The sequence below is a fragment of the Ahaetulla prasina genome, chromosome 10 (assembly GCF_028640845.1).
Source record: "Ahaetulla prasina isolate Xishuangbanna chromosome 10, ASM2864084v1, whole genome shotgun sequence".
In the NCBI taxonomy this organism is placed as follows: Eukaryota; Metazoa; Chordata; class Lepidosauria; order Squamata; family Colubridae; genus Ahaetulla; species Ahaetulla prasina.
The window spans coordinates 16844436-16867563 of NC_080548.1; the positions used below are offsets into that span (position 1 = coordinate 16844436).

General features: G+C 44.8%; 1 protein-coding gene across 3 annotated transcripts in view; it reads left to right on the forward strand.

Moving 5' to 3' along the window:
* The window catches only part of SESN2 (sestrin 2), a 53487-nt gene that overhangs the window by 19990 nt on the left and 10369 nt on the right, over positions 1-23128 (forward strand). Inside the window, exons 2-9 of one of the 3 annotated variants that reach the window (XM_058195710.1) lie at positions 6820-6885; positions 11814-12011; positions 13843-14025; positions 15564-15776; positions 17550-17700; positions 18347-18462; positions 18825-19015; positions 22276-22420. In XM_058195710.1, coding sequence (XP_058051693.1) covers positions 6820-6885; positions 11814-12011; positions 13843-14025; positions 15564-15776; positions 17550-17700; positions 18347-18462; positions 18825-19015; positions 22276-22420 — 1263 coding nt within the window. Of the gene's footprint in view, positions 1-6819; positions 6886-11813; positions 12012-13842; positions 14026-15563; positions 15777-17549; positions 17701-18343; positions 18463-18824; positions 19016-22275; positions 22421-23128 lie in introns of all 3 variants that reach the window. The other 2 variants (XM_058195709.1, XM_058195712.1) reach the window with 2 other exon arrangements.

Here is a 23128-nt window from a genome sequence, read left to right on the forward strand (position 1 = left end):
TGTGAAAAAATGGTCATGGGTCGCTTTTTTTCAGCGCCGTGGCAACTCTGAATGGTCACTAAATGATCTGATGTAAGTCGAGGACTAGCTGGACTTGTTTTGAAATATAGTTTACCCTTTGCCGAAGCAGCTGGTGGCAGAGGAATACTCCTGAACTAGCAATTTGGCAACCTGTGCCAGCTGCTTGGCTGTTGCCCTGCTGTTTTCCTTTGATGGATCACGTGTGCGCGCTTGCTCTCTCTCTCTCTCGCTGGCTGGCTGGAAAAGACGCCTGCAGAGTCAGCAGTTCTGCAGGCTTTATTTTCCATCAGAGTCGTACTTGCTCACTTCAGATATGTGTGTTCCAAGGTGGGCGGAGTGGGGCTGCGGGAGGAGGGCTGGTGGGGGTGGGAGGGAGAAGAGTGGTAAAAGCTGGTCTTCCAGAAAATCTTGCTTGGGCTTCCAGCTGTGGGTTGCTGGCTCCTCTCCAATTTTTTTTTTCCTCCTCAGATCCAGGAGTCAGCATTTCTATGAACTGTTGACTCAGGTTGCTTTTATCTTCCTAGTGAACCATGAGTGGGTAAAATGTGGAGATCTTTGCTTCATGAGGAAGGGAGGGGGGAAAAACGAGTCCTGTTCCATCCCTCAGTATTCAAGACAGCTTTTCTTAATGCTTTCAGCATTGCTTATTGTTATGTTGTAATGTAACATCTCCTAAGAGCAGAACACAATCACACATTACGTATCTGACACGGATTCTGCCTGAACAGCAGAGGTGGGTTTCAGCAGGTTCTGACCAGTTCTGGAGAACCGGTAGCGGATCTTTTGAGTAGTTTGGAGAACCAGTAGTAAACATTCTGACTGGCCCTGTCCCCATCTATTCTCTGCCTCCTGAGTCCCAGCTGATTGGGAGGAAATGGGGATTTTGCAGTAACCTTCCTCTGGAGTAGGGTGGGAATGGAAATCTTATAGTATCCTTCCCTATGGAGTGGGGTGGGAATGGAGATTTTACAGTATCCTTCCCCTGCCACACCCACCAAGCCATGCCCACAGAACCGGTAGTAAAAAAATTTGAAACCCACCACTGCCGAACAGGTGGACAGCTCTAAGAGATTTTAGTTTGCAAGTAGACTTGTGTCTTTGAGTGCCAGTTTCCAAAATTGTAAGTACTTTAAACATCTTGCAGGCTTCTTAATCATGATTCTATTTGTTCATGATTCTAATTGACTAAATCAGGAGCCAGGATCTACTTGCACAATAGTCTCAGTCAGTGTTTCTTATTTCTCTCTCTCTCTCTCTCTCTCTCTCTCCCCCCCCCTCTCTTCCCACTTTTAAAAATTACGTAGCACCCCAAAAATCTTTTGTTTGTACAGTGTGAGTTATATTTATCAATATTTGCTATATTAAACATTGAAATTGATGTATTGTTACCTCTTCTCAGAATTATTAAATGGGAGAATAGAATAGAATAGAGCTGGAAGGGACCTTGGAGGTCTTCTAGTCCAGCCCCCTCCTCAAACAGAAGAACCTATACAATCTCAGACAAGTGACTGTCAAATCTCTTCTTAAAAACTCCAGTGGTGGAGCACCCATGATTTCTGGTTGCAAGCTGTTCCGCTGGTTAATTGTCCTCATTGCTTGGAAATTTCTCCTTTAATTCCAGGTTGCTTCTCTCTTTGATCAGTTTCCAACCATTATTTCTTGTCCTGCCCTCTGGTGCTTTGGATAATAATTTGACCCCCTCTTCTTTGTGGCATCCCCTCAAATACTGAAATTTTAATATTATATTCTTTTCCAACAAGGGCTGGAAAATAATTTTGATTTCAAGGATCCCCGAGAAGGTTTTGGGGGATTCCCAGGGCTCCTAGGACCATGCATTAAGAAACAATATATACTATTTTATTTATTTATTTATTTATTTAAATTTTTATACCGCCCTTCTCCCGAAGGACTCAGGGCGGTGTACAGCCAAAGTTAAAACAATTAAATATACAAAATTAAAATATCAATTAAAATACATATTCAATAATGGCCAAATTAAAACCGTCTAAGCGATAACCCCATAAATTTACAAACTAGATTGCCTCGTTGCACACGATGCACTAAGCCAAGTATCTCACATGCTGTAAAAACTGCTGGGACTGTTCACCTCTTTATAGTGCTGTAAGATTTTAAAAACAACTGTAAGAGGAAAAAACAAACAAAGGATGAAGTTTGCCTAAGAAATCACAAGGCTGATTGTATCCCTTGATTTCATGGCAAGGAGCATGCTTGCTGCGGAGCCACATCAAAAGAGCCTTTAACAAGCCCTCGAGCTAATCGGCTTTACATATCATGGCTGAGGATAATTTTCTTTGTGAATGATTCCCTGTGGTAAGAGATTGGAAGCTGCGGTTATTGAGCACATAAAAACCCTCATTCTGGAAGAGACGCGCTTATGGGGAAACAGATCCGTTAGGAAGAGCGGTTGTAGGGTGTTGGTTAAGAAGATATGGGCCAGTTCAAATTCAAGTTCGCTTAGAACAGGGGTAATAAACTCAAGGTCAGACGCGGGCCAGATCTTCTATCCCATGGGGTGCTTAGATCTGGCCTGTGGGGCCAGCCTGGAAACAGTAAAAGATTGGCCGGCGATGCCTTTGCCAGCGAAAATGGGCTCCCGAGCTCCATTTTCGGCTGTGACGGCCTCCTGCAACCCTCTGCTCCTCCTACCTGGAAAAAGTCTCCCATGTGGAAGCCAACCAGGTAAGAACAGTGATGCCTGGCAGCTGCCTGAGTTCCTATAAAGGAACTCCCAAGGGGCAACCTGCGAGGATCTAACGCAGAGGTGCAAAATATGCCCAAGTATCAGGACAAGCACAGAATCAGAGGCTGGTAGAGGCCTGCTACTTTTCACATTCCCATGTGGGCAAGATGTAGTTTCCAGAAGAAGGGAGAGATGTCTAGGAATCAACTTTATATCGAGACTGACTTTGATCCATCCAGCATAGTGCTACCATATCTACAACAACAGCAGGGAATCGAAATGAGGGTCTTATTTTTTTTTAGTTCTGTTTGTAACTTTAGTCCTAGCAGTGTTTTCTCCACCTTGGCAACTTGGATGGGTAGACTTCAGTTCCCAGAATTCCCCATCCAGCATGGCACTCATTGTAGCAAACGGACAAGAGCAGACAGAGCTGGGTGGGCTGAGTTAAGCGAGTCATCAGTCTAGAACAGGGGTCAACAACCCGCAGCTCTGGAGGCTCTTTCATCCCTCTGCTGCGGCCACCACAATTATTGAGAGGAGCTTCCGGTTATGGGGAGGAAAAGCACGGCGCACCAGGAAGAGACTCTATGACAAGGGGCGGGTTTTCTGGTCAGCTCCACAATTGATAGGGCTTTCAGTTAGGACAGGTAAAGGAAAAAGGATGCTGCGCTAGGAGAAGACTCTATGGAGGGGGAAACGATTTCCAGTTGGCAGAGGAAAAAGGACGCCATGCTAGGAGGAGACTCTATGGTGGGGGAACCAGACTTCCGGTCGGCTCCAGAATTGAACGGGGGGCTTCTGGTTAGGACCTTTGTGGCTCTTTGAGTGTTTAAGGTTGCCGACCCCTGGTCTAGAAGAGCGGGCTTTCCTGCAGAGGATAAAGAAAGGCCACTGATGGTCAATTACATTTCTTTTATCCCTTACATTTTCTCCTATCTGCTTTGAACCTACAGTAGTCCTCCATTTACGGCCACAATCCGGGATAGAATTTCCATTGCTAAGCAAGATAAGCGAGCTGCGCCCAATTTTGCAACCTTTTTTTTTGGTCGCAATTGTTAAATCAAACACTGCAATCGTTAAGTCAAGCATACAGTTGTTAAGAAAATCTGGCTTCCCCCATTGACTTTGCTTGTTGGAACCATCTAGGAAAGTCACAAATGGCCCCAAAGATGCTGCAACCATCATAAATACATGTTGGTTGCCAGGGAACCAAATTTTGATCACATGACCATGGGGATGCTGCAATGGTTGTAAGTGCAAGGAACAGTTTTAAGTCACTTTTTTCCAGTGCCATTGTAACTTCGGACAGTCGCGAAACGGAGGGTTGTTAAGTCAAGGATTGCCCTGTAATGCTAAGCCACGATTTAATCGTTTTGTTTTGATGTTAGTGTGGAAAACCAGACAACCAACACGGGCAAAGCTTAAGGCCCTGTGGTAGCCCTGCATATTGGGAGAGCGAGAGGGTGCCTAACCTTGTCTTAATGTATATACAAAGGCATGATAGCTTGTTCAACCTGTGATGGTTTGAGAAATCTGGCTTAGCCTTTTGCATGGCGTTTCTGGTAGGAACTTTCCTTTTCTCACTTACCTCCATAGTAGGCACGAAGCAGAATCAACAGTTGCACAATCAGGTGGATATTTAAAAAAAAATCAAACTCAGAATCATAACTCAGTTTTATTTCTCCGATAGCCTATTTATTCATCCCATTAGCAATTGAGCTGCATCAATTAAACCTTCAGCTGGTTCTATCGCTATGAAGATTCTCAATCATCCAGGTCATAGTTGTCCCAAAGGTGCTTTTTCAAACAGCAACTGGACTTTCTTGGTTTTTTTTTTCCTTTGAAAACATTTCGCTTCTCGTCCAAGAAGCAAACTGAAGAAACTTCTTGGATGAGAAGCAGAATGTTTTCAAAGCGGGAAAAAAAAACCCCCAGATTGGCTTTTGGAAGAAGCACCTTTGGGACATTCGGCTGACTCTGTCGTGGCAATTGCTTCATGACCTGTCACATTTGGCTGCTGTGAAATCTTAAATGAAGATTTTCTTTTTTTTAAGAATGTCTGAAACAGAGAAATTAGTCATTCCTAACCCAGACAGGTTGCTGTTCTAGTGTAAATTTTCACTGGCAAATAGAAAGCATTCTACATTGGCACAGAAGTGCTTCTGTCTGTATTTTTCCATAGGACAAAAAATAAAAATTCCAGAGAAGTGGCTTACACAACAGATGTTACGTCATCTGTTACACACTGCGCTGAACCATACCTATGGCTAACTCTATGGTGTCCTAGGACAGGGGTCTCCAACTTTAGTAACTTTAAAGTTTGTGGACTTCAATTCCCAGAGTTCCTCAGCCAGCAAACTATGCCGCCTTCGTTATGACCTGAGCATAGCTCATAAAATCATCTGCTATAATGTCCTACCTGTCAATGACTACTTCAGCTTCAACCACAACAATACATGAGCACACAATAGATACAAACTTAAGGGAAACCGCTCCAAACTTGATTGCAGAAAATACGACTTCAGCAACAGAGTGGTCAATGCCTGTAATGCACTACCTGACTCTGTGGTTTCTTCCCCAAATCCCCCAAATTTTAACCTTAGACTGGCTACTGTTGACTTCACCCCATTCCTAAGAGGTCTGTAAGGGGCATGCATGTCCGGGTCCTAATGTTTCTTTTAATTGTATTCAGTTTATGTATGCAATTCATGCTTATACTGATATATATTATCTAATATATTTCAACTCCTGTTTCAACTCCTACCTTCAAAACGACGCTATAGAGCACTGCACAACAGAACAACTAGATACAAGAACAGTTTTTCCCGAAGGCCATCACTCTGCCAAACAAATAATTCCCTCAACACTGTCAAACTATTTACTAAAGCTGCACTACTATTAATCTTCTCATTGTTCCCATCACCAATCTCTTTCCACTTATGACTGTTTGACTGTAACTTTGTTGCTGGCAATCCTTATGATTTATATTGATATATTGACCATCAACTGTGTTGTAAATGTTGTACCTTGATGAACGTATCTTTTCTTTTATGTACACTGAGAGCATATGCACCAAGAAAAATTCCTTGTGTGTCCAATCACACTTGGCCAATAAAATTCTATTCTATTCTATTCCAATATGTACTCAATAAATAAATAAATATGTTTGCTGCCTTTTTTGTAAAAAATAATAATGATGGTGGGATACAAATAAATATTGTGCATACAGTATCCTGGAGCCTGTATAGCCTAAGGTAGAATTGGTGCCACCTTGAGTTGGCATTTCAGAGAGACAAACAAACATCTGCTTTCTGTTTACTTAGTCATGGAATTCACCCAGCAATGGGTAGGATCAGCTGTCTTGATAGCCTAATAGCCTGGAGGGTTTTTTCCCCCCCCTCCCTTTCTTCTTCTTTTCATAAGAAAGGGAAACTGGGTTAAAGATCTCCAGCTTCTCCAGAGTGGGGTGGGGGTGGGGAAGTGAAGTGAAGTGACATGATCAGCATCTCCGGCTGATGTAAGCCTGAACTCCATTGCATAGCATGAATGTCTTACCCCATAGCAAGGAATCCTGGTCCTTGGTGATGGTGGTGAAGGAAGAGGAGATTGGGGCAGTAGAGGTAATATTGAAGCTTGTCATTTGGGGGGTTTGGTCCTCAGCCTCCCCGCCTGCCCTGCCGTGCACCTGGCTGCATCTTACAAGTGGGTCTTTCTGCTGGGCTAACCAGGTTTGGGCAGGTGTTTCTTGATGCAGTTCCTGCAGCGGTCCCATCAGGCGAGGAGGAGGAGAAGGAGGAGGAGGAGGAGGAGGAGGAGGAGGAGGAGGAGGAGGGCAGGGAACAATTTATCAACAAGCTGTGGTTTTGTTTTTTGTTGTTTTTTTTGTTCTGGGCCAGGTGTGTGCCTCTCTGCCCTCCCCCCCACCATCTCTGCTCTTTTGGCCTTGTGGCTTTGTCTTCCTCCTCCTCCCGTGGGATCCCGCTGTTTGATCCTAGCTCAAGAGAGCAGGGTGGGGAGCTTCCCCTTTGAAGCCTTGAGGACAACAGGGGTGTGTTCAGGATGGGAGTGACTTGTAACATCCTTTCTTTTATTCCCAGGATAGAGGGATAAAAATCCCCCAGCAGCTGGGAAGAGGCCCCAGTTCTTTCATCCCAGTGGAAGAGGTAAGGGGATAAAGCACAGTTTCCCCTCTCCCCTCCCCTCTCCTCTTCTTCCCTCTCCTCTCTCGTTCCTTTCCCTTCTTCTTTTCTCCCCTTCATTCTCTTCTCCCCTCCCTCCCACTCCTGCCGTCTCTCCTCTCTTATCCCTCTCCCCTTCCCTCTCCCTTCTCTCCTGCCCTCTCCTCCTCTTCTTTCCTCTCCTCTCTTCTCCTGTCCCTTTCCCTTCTTCTCTTCTCCCCTTCATCCTCTTCTCCCCTCCATCCCACTCCTGCCCTCTCTCCTCTCCTCTCTTCTCCCTCTCCTTCCTTTCCTCTCCCCTTCATCCTCTTCTCCCTCTCCCCCTCTCCTTCCTTTCCCCTCTCCTCTTCTCCTCAGCCTGAATGCCAGGGTCATCTCTTCTAAGGCACACCTTTGACATGTTACTTTGCTTGACCAGGCAGAGGTTGAGTGTGTGAGAGGGGTGCAATTGGAGGGAAGGGGGGCTTCTCCCTTGCTGGGAGGGAGTGGGCAGGGATGGCTTTGCAGGAAGAAAAAGCTGGTCGTTCAGTTAAGAGCTTTTCCTGGCCCTTCAAAGTCCAGCCATGTCCTTCTCCTGGAGATTACAAAGCACTTGGAGAAAAGATATCCGTTTTGTTCTGCGGTTTCACTTGTCCACCATAACTAATCCACGGCTTGTGTAACCGTAGTTTGCAGAATAAATTCCAGTTTACGGCACGATACAAAGAGAGCATCTCTAGATTCACATAATACCCTAATCCATGATTGCTTTAGTCATGGCTTATTGACCATGAAGGAGGAGATCCATCCTAGACTGGGTTAGCCAACAGCAGAAAGCATTTGGTAGTACCTTTTCTGACCGTCAGATTTATTCAAAGGCATCCGGCGTTCTTGAACTGCCGCTCGTTTGATCAAAAGCAGATACTGGTTGAATCAATGTAGGGTTTAAATTGGAAAGTGGTGGGGAGGAGGGTGATGGGTGAGGAGCAGAGTTCGTGTTTCTCCTGAGGGAGTGTTGGTTAACCAAGTGTTGGGTAAACTCAAGTAGGGTGTTGGGCATTTAGAATTAGCTGCTCTGTCCAGTTCCCAGGGATGCGGTGGCTCAGTGGCTAAGATGCTGAGCTTGTCAATCGAAAGGTCAGCAGTTCAGAGGTTCGAATCCCTAGTGCCGCATAACAGGGTGAGCTCCTGTTCCTTGTCCCAGCTTCTGCCAACCTAGCAGTTCGAAAGCACATTAAAAAAAAAATGCAAGTAGAAAAAGAGAGACCACCTTTGGCGGGAAGGTAACAGCGTTCCGTGCGCCTTCGGCGTTGAGTCATGCCGGCCACATGACCACAGAGACGTCTCCGGACAGCGCTGGCTCTTCGGCTTTGAAACGGAGATGAGCACCGCCCCCTAGAGTTGGGAACGTAGGTGCGAGGGGAGCCTTTACCTTTATCTTTTCCCAGTTCCCTGCAAATGTGTTTGCACTCCATCATCGAAGTGCTTTGGGGAGTGCCCCTCTTCCAAAGTCCTTCAGTCCAGGCCAGCAAACAGGAGCTCCCTTTGGAAAGGGAGGGTGAATGGCCAAGGCAATGACTTGCTTTGTTTCCCCTCCTTCCATGAACCCATGTCAGGGTTGCAAAAAAGCTGTGGGCTGGGCACCATTTGGGAGGTGTTAATTCGCCAGTAAGCCGGGCATCTCGCATCATAGGATGGACGTGGTGTTTACTTATTGCAGCAGCTAAGACCTTGGCTTCCTCGTTATTTTTTTGGCTGGTCTGATGAGAGAGAGGTGATAGCATTGCCCTGGGGGGGTGTCGTCATCTCTGTATTTATCAAATGACCTTCCCTCCTTGTGTGCACAAACAACTTATCAGAAAGCCAGCCATGACTGCCTTTCCTCCTGGCTGGCTGGCTGGCTGGCTGGCTGGCTATCCTGCTCCTCTCCCCATTTGCTGGATACCACGGCTCCTTCCCTTTCCAACTCAAAGGACTTTCTCATCCAGTGGAATGGCTCCATGGGTTTTCCCCTCTGCCGGCAGCTGGCCCTCTCCCTCCCTGCTGGTGAAGGGCCAGGGCTCCTCTGTCTCCTTTCCTGCTGAATTCATGACTCTTAGCTGGAAAGGAGGTCCTTGCAGTATTCCTGGACAGCTTCTAGGCAATGCTAGTTGCAGAGAGCTTGGGGCTCTTTTTGAGGAATTTGCTGTAATCCGATGGGATTTGGGACACCCCTGTTTTATTTTGCAGACTGGGACTGAGCATACAGCAGAAGGCTATGCATCTGCGTTGCAAAGGGGAACGGCTAACTTTTTCTTTTAACTAGTGTTTTTTTCCAATCTGTCCTTTATTATTATTATTATTATTATTATTATTATTATTATTATTATTAATAAATAACTCAAATTAGTGACCATAGCTAAATACTCTTTCTTCCTCCAGTTTTCCCCACCATAACAAACCTGTTAAGGTGGGTTGAGAGGGACTGCCCCAAAATCACTCAGCTGGCTTTCATGCCTAAGGTGGGACTAGAATTCACAGTCTCCTGGTGATTGGCCCAAAGTCACCCTAGTTGGAGTCATGCCTAAGGTGGGACTAGAACTCCCTGTCTCCTGGTGATTGACCCAAAGTCACCCTAGCTGGCATCATGCCTAAGGCAGGACTAGAACTCCCGGTCTCCTGGTGATTGGCCCAAAGTCACTCTAGCTGGCATCATTCCAAAGGCAGGACTAGAACTCCCGGTCTCCTGGTGATTGGCCCAAAGTCACTCTAGCTGGCATCATGCCTAAGGTGGGACTAGAATTCATAGTCTCCTGGTTTCTAGCCTTTACCACTAGACAAAACCGGAGCTCTCTCTTTGGTTGTTTTAAATGACGCTCACCCAAAGGGGGCGGGCCAACAGCTGACGACCTGTCTGATTTCTAGGCGGCTGGTATAATAAGATCAGCAAGCATTTCTGATGACCATATGATTTTTGATGGCAGCAACAAAGTGACTTCTCTTGAAATTAAGCAAGCTTGGAGGGGGGGAGCATGGCCAGAATTAGCCTTTACACATTGTCTTTCTGTACCAACCAGCCTTGACACTTAAAATGATATTCCTGGCTTCCACATGTTGAGTCTGTGTCTTTTGCATGGGGCTTCAGCATCTGGATATTGGAGTTTCAAAAAATAATCAAGGAGGGATGGTCTTGAACTCTTCCCATTCTTTCTTTTAGAACAACAGTTCTAAAAGCGCCTGGTGGGGAGTGCTCCAAACAGGTGGATTTAATTTTAAATTAATTACACCCACATTCCAATCATCATTTCATACGATTACTCTCAGGATATTTAATAACTTTTTTCTTTTTTTCCTTTTACAATAAACGACGACAGCTTCTTAATCATGGCTTTGAAGGGGCTCCGGGCAGCTATTATTGACTGGGCATTCATGCATGAAACGGATTGGATAGAGAGCATATCTTGTTTTTCAAAACAGGAAGAACAATTTCAGAGTCAGGCTAATCTTAGAACTGTTGACTAGTAGCATCCCAATTTTGGTAAATAGCCGAAGAGGCTATGGAAAGCTAGGGCTGCAGATAAATGAACTTCCGTTTGCAGATCTTTCCAAATGAAAACCTTCTTCTCCTGTTCCTTCGCCCCGCCCCACCTTCTTCCGCTAATGTTTTATTTCTGCAACTTCACTTTGACTGCTATTGTTAGATAATTAGGAATAAGGAAAATGGCTAATGATCTGAGAAAAATCCCTGAAGCCTGCTCTGCCTTGCATTCACCCCCAAATTGAATATATTTATTGTGAATTTATTTACTTTATTAAATCTATTGATCGATTGGGCAAATCTCTGCTGTACCTATTCCTTGGGAGCTGGTTGAAAGTAATGGACAAGTCCCTACAATGGACACGTTTTAGATAGATAGATAGATAGAATTCTTTATTGGCCAAGTGTGATTGGACACACAAGAATTTATCTTCGATGCATAAGCAATCAGTGTACATAATAGATATAAGTGACAAATAGTGATCATAGTCATCATAAATACATAGGGCCAGTCTCACACACTTGTCCCTTCTTCTTAGTGATAGTCATAGGATACTAAATAAGCAATCAAAATTATACTAGGAAACTAATAAAACAATATAAATCGTAAAGATACAAGCAACAAGGTTATAGTCATAAGTAAAAAAGGAGATAGGTAATAGGAAGGGTAAGAAGAATAATAGTAATACAACCTTAGTAAATAGTTTGACAGTGTTGTGGGAAAGAATAGAATAGAATAGAATAGAATAGAATAGAATAGAATAGAATTTTTTATTGGCCAAGTATGATTGGACACACAAGGAATTTGTCTTTGGTGCATGTATTCTCAGTGTATGTAAAAGAAAAGATACGTTCATCAAGAATCGCAAGGTAATGATAGTCATAGGTTACAAATAAGCAATCAGGAAACAATATCAACATCAATATAAATCGTAAGGATACAAGCAACAAAGTTACAGTCATACAGTCATAAGTGGAAGGAGATGGGTGATGGGAACGATGAGAAGATTAATAGTAGCAGACTTAGTCAATAGTTTGACAGTGTTGAGAGAATTAGTTGTTTAGCAGAGTGATGGCATGTGGGGAAAAACTTGAGAAGATGCGGGGGGGGGGGAACTTGACAAGAAATCTTGTTTTCTTGACAAGATTTCAGAAGGGACGAGTGTGTGAGACTGGCCCATGGTTGCCCAGCTATCTTTGCACCTAAGGCAGGACTAGAACTCACAGTCTCCCAGTTTGTACACCTAGTGCCTTAATCACGACACCAAATTGTCCCTCATTGTTTTTTGCCTTTGCCCCATTTGAGCTAGCAAAGTTCATCCCAAGGGATCTTTGGGCAAGCCAACTATTTTCTTCTCCTGCTCCTACCTTGCAGGGCCTCTTTTTTTTACAAACTTGCCCATTCTCTGTACTGTAGATCCTACAAGAAGGAGTGGAAAGCGCCCAGCGACGGCTCTTCATAGAAGCCTTTGTTTCAACGGGCAGAGTGGATAACATTACTATGGTGATGGGACTACATCCAGAGTACCTGACGAGCTTCTGGAAGACTCAGTACCTCTTGTTGAGGATGGATGGGCCACTGCCGTATCACAAGCGCCACTACATCGCAATCATGGTGAGTGGGGGAGCACCGCAGGGACCTAGATTCAAAGCCCCAGCAGGCAGGGACATGCAGCTCCATGGGAAACTGGGCAAGTGATAGTCTCAGCCCAACCCTCCTTTACTGGGTGGTTATTGTCAATGTCAGTAGAACTTGCTGTCCATGCTACCTTTTACCTCCATGAATATCAGGTGTGAAAAATCAGGACGATACTTTAAGTTGCAATGATTGCTCCAGCAAGATCTAGATCTAGCCAACTAAGTTTCAGGGCTAAATTGGTGCCAGATAAGGGACAATGGAATTCAGGAGGGGTTGAACCGAAGGTGAAATGCTCCTGGTTCAGACCGAATCACCTGATCCAGTAGTGATGGCAGTGGGTGGTTCGGAGAACCGGTAGCAAAAATCCCTGCCCCTCCCCATGCCCAGCTGAGCCGCGTGATCATCAGAGGTTTTTTTACTTTTAAAAGCATTTTTTCTTCGGCCGAAAAAATGCTTTTAAAAGTAAAAAAAAAAAGCCTCTGAAGATCGTGTGGCTCAGCTGGGTTTGTCAGAACCTTTTAAAAGGCTCCTCTGACGATCCCACCTGAGTTGCCTGATCGTCAGAGGCTTTTCTTTTATTTTAAAGGGAAAAAAAATGCTTTTAAAAGGCTCCTCTGACGATCCCAGCTGAGTTGCCTGATCGTCAGATGCTTTGCTTTTATTTTAAAGGCAAAACAAATGCTTTAAAAAAAAAGGCTCTGACGATCAGGCAATTCAGCTGGGATCGTCAGAGGAGCCTTTTAAAAGCATTTTTTCTACAACCTCTTCGGCCAAAGAGGTTGTAGAAAAAATGCTTTTAAAAGTTAAAAAAAAAGTTGTCCACGCCCACATTACACCCCCCCACCAAGCCACGCCCACAGAACCAGTAGTAACAAATTTTACATTTCACCACTGGGTTGAACGTAGATCATTTGTGGCAACATAATGATTCTAGACCAGGGGTGTCAAACTTGATTTTATTGCGGGCCACATCACAGTTGTGTTTGACCTCCGAAAGGGGTGAGGGTGGCCAGGATGGGTGTGACCAGCTTGACATCACTTGTGTCAGGGGTGCCTGTGGTGGTCCAAGTGCTCTGCCGGTGAAAGTGGGCTCCTAATCTCCGTTTTCGGCTGGGACAACCTCCTGCAACCCGCTGCCAGTGAAAACGGAGTTCGGGAGGGCCGCCTCCCAAGCTCCGTTTTCGCTGGCAGCGGGTTGCAGGAGGCTGTCCCAGCTGAAAACTGAGATTGGGAGCCTGTTTTCGCTCGCAGAGCCACCATGGGCCAGTCCTTCACTATTTCCATGGCGGCCCCACAGGCCAGATCTAAGCATCCCATGGGCCGGACCTGGCGCAGTGGCCTTGAGTTTGACGCTCCTGTTCTAGACTGTTGACTCACTTAACTCAGCCCACCCAGCTCAGTCTGCTTTTGTCTGTTTGCTACAATGAGTGCCATGCTGATTGGGGAATTCTGGGAACTGAAGTCTACCTATCCAAGTTGCCATGGTGGAGAAACACTGCTAGGACTAAAAATTACAAATAGAACTAAAAAAAAAAAATAGACCCTCATTTCGATTCCCTGCTGTTGTTGTAGATATGGTAGCACTATGCTGGATGGATCAAAGTCAGTCTTGCTAAAAAGTTGATTCCTAGACAACTCTCCCCTCTTCTGGACATTACGTCTCGCCCACAAATCGGAATGTAACAGGCCTCTACCAGCCTCTGATTCTGTGCTTGTCCTGATACTTGGGCATATTTTGCATCTCTGCGTTAGATCCTCGCAGGTTGCCCCTTGGGAGTTCCTTTACAATATTTTCCTTCTATTTCAGGCAGCTGCCAGGCATCACTGTTCCTACCTGGTTGGCTTCCACATGGGAGAGTTTCTCCAGGTAGGAGGGGACCCAGCCTGGCTGCGAGGTTTGCAGTATGCTCCGCAGAAACTCAGGAACCTGAATGAGATCAACAAGATCCTCGCTCACCGGCCCTGGCTGATCACCAAGGAGCACATTGAGGTGAGTGCCGAACTTGGTGGAAAGTGAGTTGGATCGAAGCATCGTGGAGCTATTTTTGTTTCCTGCAATCGCAAGAAAGCAAACATTTCATCCTTTTTTTGTAAAACCAGTTTGTCCCGCACGCACAGCAGCTTGGTTCTTTCCACACTAAGCCATAAACTATGATTTACAGTCCATAATGCCTGGGTTCATGTGACACACTAAGACAAAACCAAATAAACTAAATTATAGCGTTACACAAGGAAGGAGAGATCTCAGGACTTGATGTGCCTTAGATTCTGGTTGAAGCAAATTCCTTTGGGGAATTTCCTTGGTCCATTTTACTTTTGTAGATGGTTTTGTATCTTCCCTAATGAGACAAATAATGATTTGGGGTCATCTGGGGAATTCTGGGAGTTGAAGTCCACAAACCTTAAAGTTGCTAAGGTTGGACATTCCTGCTTTACAGGAAAGCTGTTGTCTTATCCCTAAAATACAGAATAACAAGAGTTGAAAAGGACTTTGGAGGTCATCTAGTCCAACCCCCTGCTTAGGCAGGAAACCCTATAGCATTTCAGACAAATGGTTATCCAATCTCTTCTTAAAAACCTCCAGTGTTGGAGAATTCACAACTTCTGGAGGCAAGTTGTTCCACTGATTAATATTTCTACCATGTTTCCCCTGAAAATAAGTCCTCCCCAAAAATAGTTAAACGCATGCACAGCCGGTCCCCACCATTTCCTCTGGTTAGGGTTAGGGAGACGGAGCTGGAAATCGGGTAAAATGGCAAGAAGAGCCCCGTCTTGCTCCATGCACCCCAAAATAATAAGACCTCCCCGAAAATAAGGCCAAGCAATTATTTTGGGGTTCAAAAAATTATAAGACAGGGTCTTATTTTCGGGGAAACACGGTAATTTATTTATTTATTTGTTTGTTTGTTTGTTTGTTTATTTATTTATTTATTCACATTTTTATACCGCCCTTCTCCGAAGACTCAGGGCGGTGTACAGCAAGTAAAACGACAATAATCCAAAAACCATTTAAAATACCTTAAACAAAATTAAAAATCTAATTAAACTGCTGTATCCTTAAAAATATTAGATAAAAATTACAAAAGATAAAAACCCCTGTTAAGAAACCCGCTAAAATCCCCAAATATTAAAATCAATCAATCAGGCCAGCCCCGCTTGGTGAAAAAAGAAAGTCTTGAGCTCACGTTTAAAGGTCCGAAGATCAGGGAGAAGACGGAGTCCCACTGGCAGCTCATTCCACAGAGCCAGGGCCCCCACAGAGAACGCTCTTCCCCTGGGGGCCGCCAGCCGACATTGGTTGGCCGACGGCACCCTAAGGAGGCCCTCCCTGTGAGAGCGCACTGGACACATGGGAGTTAACTGGCGGCAGCAGGCGGTTCCTGTCAGGAAATTTCTCCTTAGTTCTAGGTTGCTTCTCCCCTTGGTTAGTTTCCATCCACTGCTTCTTGTCCTGCCTTCAGGTGCTTTGGAGAATACACTGACCTGAGGCAGAAAGCTGAGAGATTTTTTTGGATTTGTTTCTTCCAGGCCCTGCTAAAAACTGGGGAAAACAGTTGGTCTCTAGCCGAGCTCATCCAGGCCTTGGTCCTGCTGACACACTACCACTCGTTGGCTTCCTTCGTGTTCGGCTGCGGCATCAATCTGGAGCTTGACCAGGAAGCTGGGCACATCTTCCGGCCACCTTCGCCACGCAGTTGCGACAGTAGCCCCAACTCGGAAGATGGGACAAACAGTTCCAGTGTAAGCCCATTATGGGGAGATGGATCCTCATTTTCTTTTTTCTTTTTTTAAAAAAATGCATTTAGGGAGCTCTTAAAGTTGGAGAAAAACTGGCCCCAAAGTGGGTGGGCTCTGGTAGGCACAGGGGCCACGACATCTTGTGAAGTAGGCAGTCACAATGCCTTTGCCTGGGAATCTCAAAGGTGCTTTTTCAAGAGACAACTGGACTTTCTGGTTTTTCTTTGAAGAATTGCACCCGAAAGACCACCGGGAGCCAGTGCAGGCCGCGCAGGAGAGGTGTCACATGGGAGCCACGAGGTGCTCCCTCTATCACCCACGCAGCCGCATTCTGGACCAGTTGGAGCTTCCGGGTGCTCTTCAAGGGGAGCCCCATGTAGAGAGCATTGCAGTAGTCCAGCGGGATGTAACGAGGGCATGGGTGACTGTGCAAAGGGAAACCCGGTCTAGAAAGGGACACAATTGGCGAATCAGGCAGACCTGATAAAAAGCCCCCCTGGCGACAGCTGTCAAGTGATCTTCTAGAGACAGCCGTGCATCCAGGAGGACGCCAAGATTGCGAATCCTTAAGCAGTCAACGGAAATTCAGTTGTTTGCCTGGCGGTTAGAGAGAAGGGGAACTCTTAAAAATCCTGGCTGGTCTTTGCTTAGGGTGTTGGGCAAACTTGCAAGAATTTCCTGGTGAAGCAGTTCTGTGGTTTTTCAGTGGGAGGTCCAAAAACGATGTCATCAGGTTTAGAGAAGAAGGATACATTCTTGCAAAGAAGGCAAGAAAGTAAATTGCTGGGACCAGTTTTTTTTTAAGAATAGAATAGAGCTGGAAGGGACCTTGGAGGTCTTCTAGTCCAGCCCCCCTGCTCAGGCAGGAGAACCTATCCTATTTCAGATAGGTGACCGTCTCGTCTCTTCTTAAAAACCTCCAGTGGTGGAGCACCAGGGGTGAAATCCAATTTTTTCCCTACTGGTTCTCTGGGCGTGGCTAGGTGGGCGTGGCAGGGGAAGGACGCTGCAAAATCTCCATTCCTGCCATCCTGGGGGAAGGATATTGCAAAATCTCCATTCCCACCCACTCTGGGGCCAGCCAGAGGTGGTATTTGCTAGTTCTCTGAATTACTCAAAATTTCCACTACCGGTTCTCCAGAACCTGCTGAATTTCACCCCTGTGGAGCACCCAAGGTTTCCCGAAGGCAAGCTATTCCACTGGTTAATTATCCTCACTCTTAGGAAGTTTCTCCTTAATTCTAGGTTGCTTCTTTCTTTGATTAGTTCCATCCATTGTTTCTTGTCCTGCCCTCTGGGTGCTTTGCAGAATAATTTGACCCCCTCTTCTTTGTGGCAGCCCCTCAAATATTGGAATACTGCTATCATGTCGCCCTAATTCTTCTTTCCCTTAGACTAGCCAGACTAGCCAGACCCCAATCCTGCAGACGTTCTTCATATGTTTTAGTCTCCATTAACTAATCATCTTAGCTGCTCTTCTCTGAACCTTTTCCAAGGTCTCGACATCTTTCTTGTAGCATGGTGACCAAAATGGGGATTTTGCAATATCCTTCCCCTGGAGTGGAGTGGGAATTGGTTGCAGTATTCCAGGTGTGGTCTTACTAGGGTTTGCTTGGTTCCCGGCTACTCCTCCCCACCAGGGTTTCACCAGGTGATAGAAGAGTTCAACAGATAGTAAAGGCAAAGCATAGTAATGCAACCCTGCCGCAGAATTGTGAAGTAAGGCTGGTGGATTGTTCCCCTGAAATGATCTTCCCTGTTCTCACTTTTTCTCAGAGCAATGATGCTATGGAGGATGTGGAAATGCTGATGGAGAGGATGAAACTGCTGCAGGAATGCCAGCTGGAGGAAGAAAGTGTCACGCAGGAAGAGATGGAGACCCGTTTTGAGATGGAAAAGAGAGAGAGCCTACTTGTGACTCCCTCAGGTGAGGCAGGGCCACATCTGAAGGGAGGTGAGACTTCCACCCATTCAAGGCTTTTAGTCAAAAAAACCTGGTGGAAAATGGCTTGGCAATCTGGAATCTTTTGGTCTGCAAGCTTCATCCAGCCCCTCAAAAATCCAACCAAATCTTTTGATGTATGAGATGTGATGGCGCAGTGGTTAGAATGCAGTATTGCAGACTAATTATGCCGGCTGCCAGCAGTTTGATCCTCACTGGCTCAAGGTCGACTTAGCCTTTCATCCTTCCGAGGTCGATAAAATGAGGACCCAGATTGCTGGGGGCAACAGGCTTTCTCTGTAAACTAGCATCCCCCCAACCAGGGACCGGTTCCATGGAAAGAGGTTTTTCCCGCGGACCAGAGGGGGCGTGGTCTTTTGTACTGCCTAAATCCCTTGGATGGGGCTTTGCTTGTTTGCGTGGTTTCAGGCATGCCACAGATCAGTGCCGGTCCATGGCCTGGGGGTTGGGGGTTGGAGGTTGGGGACCCCTGCTGTAAACTGTTTAGTGAGGGCTGTAAAATACTATGAAGCGGTACGTAAGTCTTAAATGGTATTGCCATTTAAGTGTTATTGATGGCATCACATCATGGTTTATGTGTGGGGTTTTTTTTGGTTCCCATCTCCAGTAGACATTGCTGAACACTCCCTGCCCCCCAACGTCCTGTGCTTTGTGGAGGATCCTGAGTTTGGCTACAAGGATTTCACCAGGAGAGGAGAGCAGACACCTCCCACTTTCCGAGCCCAGGTACCGTGAGTCATGATTTGGATACATGCTTAATCCCCATCCCCAACAGAATGTCAAAAATCCCACAGCACACACGCTAATCAAAAGGTGAATTGTTTGGTTTGGCTTAATTAATGTGTTCTGCAAATCCACCCTTTGGCTGTATGAATTACGGTTCATAGTTTAATACTAGATATGAGCCAGGTTATAAATGGCTCAGCATGGTAATTTTGTGCACTGATTTATGGTTTAGCTTTTGATATGAACTCTAGCTGTAGTGACTTCCTGGATGGCATTGGCTTGAAGGAGACGTCACCTTTACTGTAAAGCTAACCCTGGTTTAGCGCAGATTGTAGATCCAACCTGTATTTCACCTTCTGCAGGATTATACGTGGGAAGATCATGGTTACTCGCTTATCAACCGGCTGTATCCTGATGTGGGACAACTGTTGGATGAGAAATTCCAAGTAGTGTATAATCTGACCTATAACACCATAGCTATGCACAGTGGAGTGGACACATCCATGCTCCGAAGGGCTATCTGGAATTACATCCACTGTGTCTTTGGCATTAGGTAGGTTGCTTCAGCATCCTCTTTTTCCATCCCTCCTGCAATTTTTTTTCTCCACACTTGCTGTATTTGGGTCAACCAGGGGTCAGCAACCTGCGGCTCTGGAGCCGCATGTGGCTCTTTCACCCCTCTGCTGCGACTCCCCATCACTCAAAATATGCGTCACAACCGCCAATGTGCGACACCTGCCGGCACACAATTTACTGAGCTTTTCAACCCCCAGTAGGCCAACCATGAATAAATCCAAGAAAAGACAAATTTCAGAAGAAAACAGAACGTTTAATTCAACTACATATGCTAGTTTTGTGGCCGCTCAAGAAATAGTCAGGCACAGGAAGGGTTTTGTGGCTCCCAGTGTTTTCTTTTCTATGGGAAACAGGTCCAAATGGCTCTTTGAGTGTACAGACCCCTGGGGTAAACAGTATCCAGATTTTTCCTTCTGCCTTGCTTTTGGCACGGACCAATTACCAACGTGCGTCCTTTTTTTCCTAACTGGCTGATTAATCATTGGAAAGAAGAAAATCGCCCAGCTACAGGTGGCTCTCGACTTACAACCACAACTGAGTCCAAAATTTGTGTTGCTAAGCAAGACATTTGTTAAGCGAGTTTTGCCTCCTTTTACAACCTATCTTGCCACAATTGTTAAGTGAATCGCTGCAGTTTTCAAAGTTAGGTTGTTAAGTGTTAAAGTGAATCCCCATTGATTGTTAGAAGTGATCCGGGACACTGTCATAAATATGAATCTGTGGCCGAGTGTCTGAATTTTGACCACATGACCATGGGGATGCTGAACGGTTGTAAGTGTGAAAAGCGCTCATGTCACTTCTTTCAGTGCTGTTGTAACTTCGAACGGTCACTAAACGAACTTGTACGTCAAGAACTATCTAATGAAGCTGTTTTGCCTATTGTGGCAAGCCGTGCTAATCAGCAATAGGAGTTTGGGCCTACTGTACAGCTTCTCTTCTCTTCTCCCCCTGATCTGCATAGCTAGTTACTTTCTGGTTTTAAATCATGCTGGTTCAGTCATCCTGGCTGAACTATTGTTTGCCAGCATATACAAAGCAGGAGAAGGTTTGCCTCTAAGCAGGAAATAACTGAGCAAGCCGAGTGCAAGCAGAGAGATGGAGACTGTGAGTCCAAACGTTAAGTGTATAATTCAGAGCCACAGCCTGGCACTTGCAGGTGAACAAGTGACTGAGCATCCTTGTCCTGTCAAACGAATTGCCTGAGGTAAAACAGTTGTGTGCGGTTTGGCCAGGTGACTTTAGGATGGATGGCTATGCAGGGATGGCAAGCATTGGTGTGACTAAAGGACGTGAATCATCCAATTTACAAGAAATAGGAAGTAACGCATGCTCGAAGCATGAGGGAGAACTTGTTTTCTTCTTGCCTCTGTGTAAACTGAGGAAACCTTTGCAGCAAGGACTGGATTGTTTATGGATTTCACACAAGTCTCCTCCTCCATTTTTAAAAATGGTTTCAGAAGGCTTTCAAAACCAGCCTGCCAAAATGCAATAATGATTCGCTGATTTGTGGGCCATGGTTTCCTTCTGAAATCAAACCTTTGCTAGTTTTTTATGAGTCTGTTTCTCTAGGAAGCCCCATGGACCAAACATTCAATCTCAGCCATTTCATTGATATCTTTGCGCTACAGGTTATATAGTTCCTTAGATATCTAGTTTTTCTTTTTCAATTAAAAAACAACAACCCACACATGCCACTATTAGCTACCAAACCCTCCCCCAATGATACCAAACAAAAAAGAAACCCTTCCCTGCCCCCACACCCAACTCCCTGGCCTTAAGGAAAGAAAGAGGGATGATGCAAATGTTGGCTTGCTGGGATTAAATTGGAGACAACTTCTCCATGCAAATTCTCCTGACCAGCTGCTCTGCATGGAGAAGTTCCCAGTTGAAGCTCTGGCACTGTAAAATTAAAAAAAATATATATTGGCAAGACCTCAGCTCTAGGGCTCTTGAACTAGATCCCTGGATTACTTTCAGAAATCCTCTACCCGCAATTTTTCCATGCTTCCTGTGCAAGAAGATAAATAAGATGGCAGAGAGAAAAATGGAGGTGTAAATATAATTTAAAAAGTAGTATTATTACTGGTTTAGGTTTGACTTTGTATTCATGACCTCCTCTCAGTTGCCCATTTCCAAGGAAGACAGTATAGGTAGTCCTTGACGTACGACAGTTCATTTAGTGACCATTTAAAGTTACTACAGCACTGAAAAAAATGAGTTGTGCCCAATTTTACGACTGCAATTGTTAAGTGAATCATGAGGTCATTAAGCAAATCCAGCTCCCCTCATTGACTTTGCATGTCAAAAGCTGGCTGGAAAGGTCATATGGTCCTAGGATGCTACAACCTTCATAAATGCGACAACTGGTCATAAATCCCTTTTTTCAATGCCATTATTTTTTTTTATTTTTATTTTTTATTTGCATTTATACCCCGCCCTTCTCTGAAGACTCAGGGCGGCTTACACTATGTTAGCAATAGTCTTCATTCTATTTGTATATTTATATACAAAGTCAACTTATTGCCCCCAACAATCTGGGTCCTCATTTTACCTACCTTATAACGGATGGAAGGCTGAGTCAACCTTGGGCTTGGTGGGACTAGAACCTGCAGGCAGCTGCTGTTAATAACAGACTCCATTAGCAGTCTGAGCCACAGAGGCCCCATTATAATTTCGAATGGTCATTAAATAGCAATAGCAGACTTATATACTGCTTCGTAGTCTTTACAGTCTTCTCTAAGCGGTTTACAGAGTCAGCATCTTGCCCCAAAACAATCTGGGTTCTCATTTTACCGACCCAGAAGGATGGAAGGCTGAGTCAGCCTTGAGCCGGTGAGAATCAAACTGTTGGCAGCCGGCAGAATTAGCCCGCAATACTGCATTCTAACCACTGCGCCATCGCGGCTCATACATCAAAAGATTTGATTGGATTTTTGAGGGGTTGGGTGATGCTTGCAGACTGAAAGATTCCAGATTCCTAAATCATTCTCCACCAGGGTGTTTGGCCAAAAGTCTGAATGAGGACATTAAATGATCCCTGGTTGCTGATTTAGGATTCTGTTGTCCACCCAGCCTTCCCTAACATGAAGGCAACAAGCTGGATTTTCCCATGCATCTTGGCCAATTATATAATTGTTTTGCCATTATAACCCAAAAAAAAAAAGTATTTGGGGTGTTGGAAAGTTGTTCATTTGGGCTGGCCGATATATTGTAAAGCCCATATGTGGTCTCTTGTAGGTATGATGACTATGATTATAGGGAAGTGAACCAGCTTTTGGAACGTAGCCTGAAAATCTACATCAAAACCGTGGCCTGCTACCCGGAAAAAACCACTAAAAGAATGTACACTCATTTCTGGAGACATTTCAAACATTCAGAAAAGGTAAAGAAAACACATCTATTCATTCAAGCGGGACTGGCTTAAAAGTTTTATTTCATTTTAATTGGGGTTATTTATCAATTTTAGGGTTTTAAATTGATTGTTTTAAATTTTGGCCATTAATGTATATGCTTGTTTTAAGCTTTTGTTTTAATAGAATAGAATAGAATAGAATTTTATTGGCCAAGTGTGATTGGACACACAAGGAATTTGTCTTGGTGCATATGCTCTCAGTGTACATAAAAGAAAAGATACGTTCATCAAGGTACAACATTTACAACACAATTGATGATCAATATATCAATATAAATCATAAGGATTGCCAGCAACAAGTTATAGTCATACAGTCATAAGTGGAAAGAGATTGGTGATGGGAACTATGAAACGATTAATAGTAGTGCAGATTCAGTAAATAGTCTGACAGTGTTGAGGGAATTATTTGTTTAGCAGAGTGATGGCCTTCGGGAAAAAACTGTTCTTGTGTCTAGTTGTTCTGGTGTGCAGTGCTCTATAGCGTCGTTTTGAGGGTAGGAGTTGAAACAGTTTATGTCCAGGATGCGAGGGATCTGCAAATATTTTCACGGCCCTCTTCTTGATTCGTGCAGTATACAGGTCCTCAATGGAAGGCAGGTTGGTAGCAATTATTTTTTCTGCAGTTCTAATTATCCTCTGAAGTCTGTGTTTTTCTTGTTGGGTTGCAGAACCGAACCA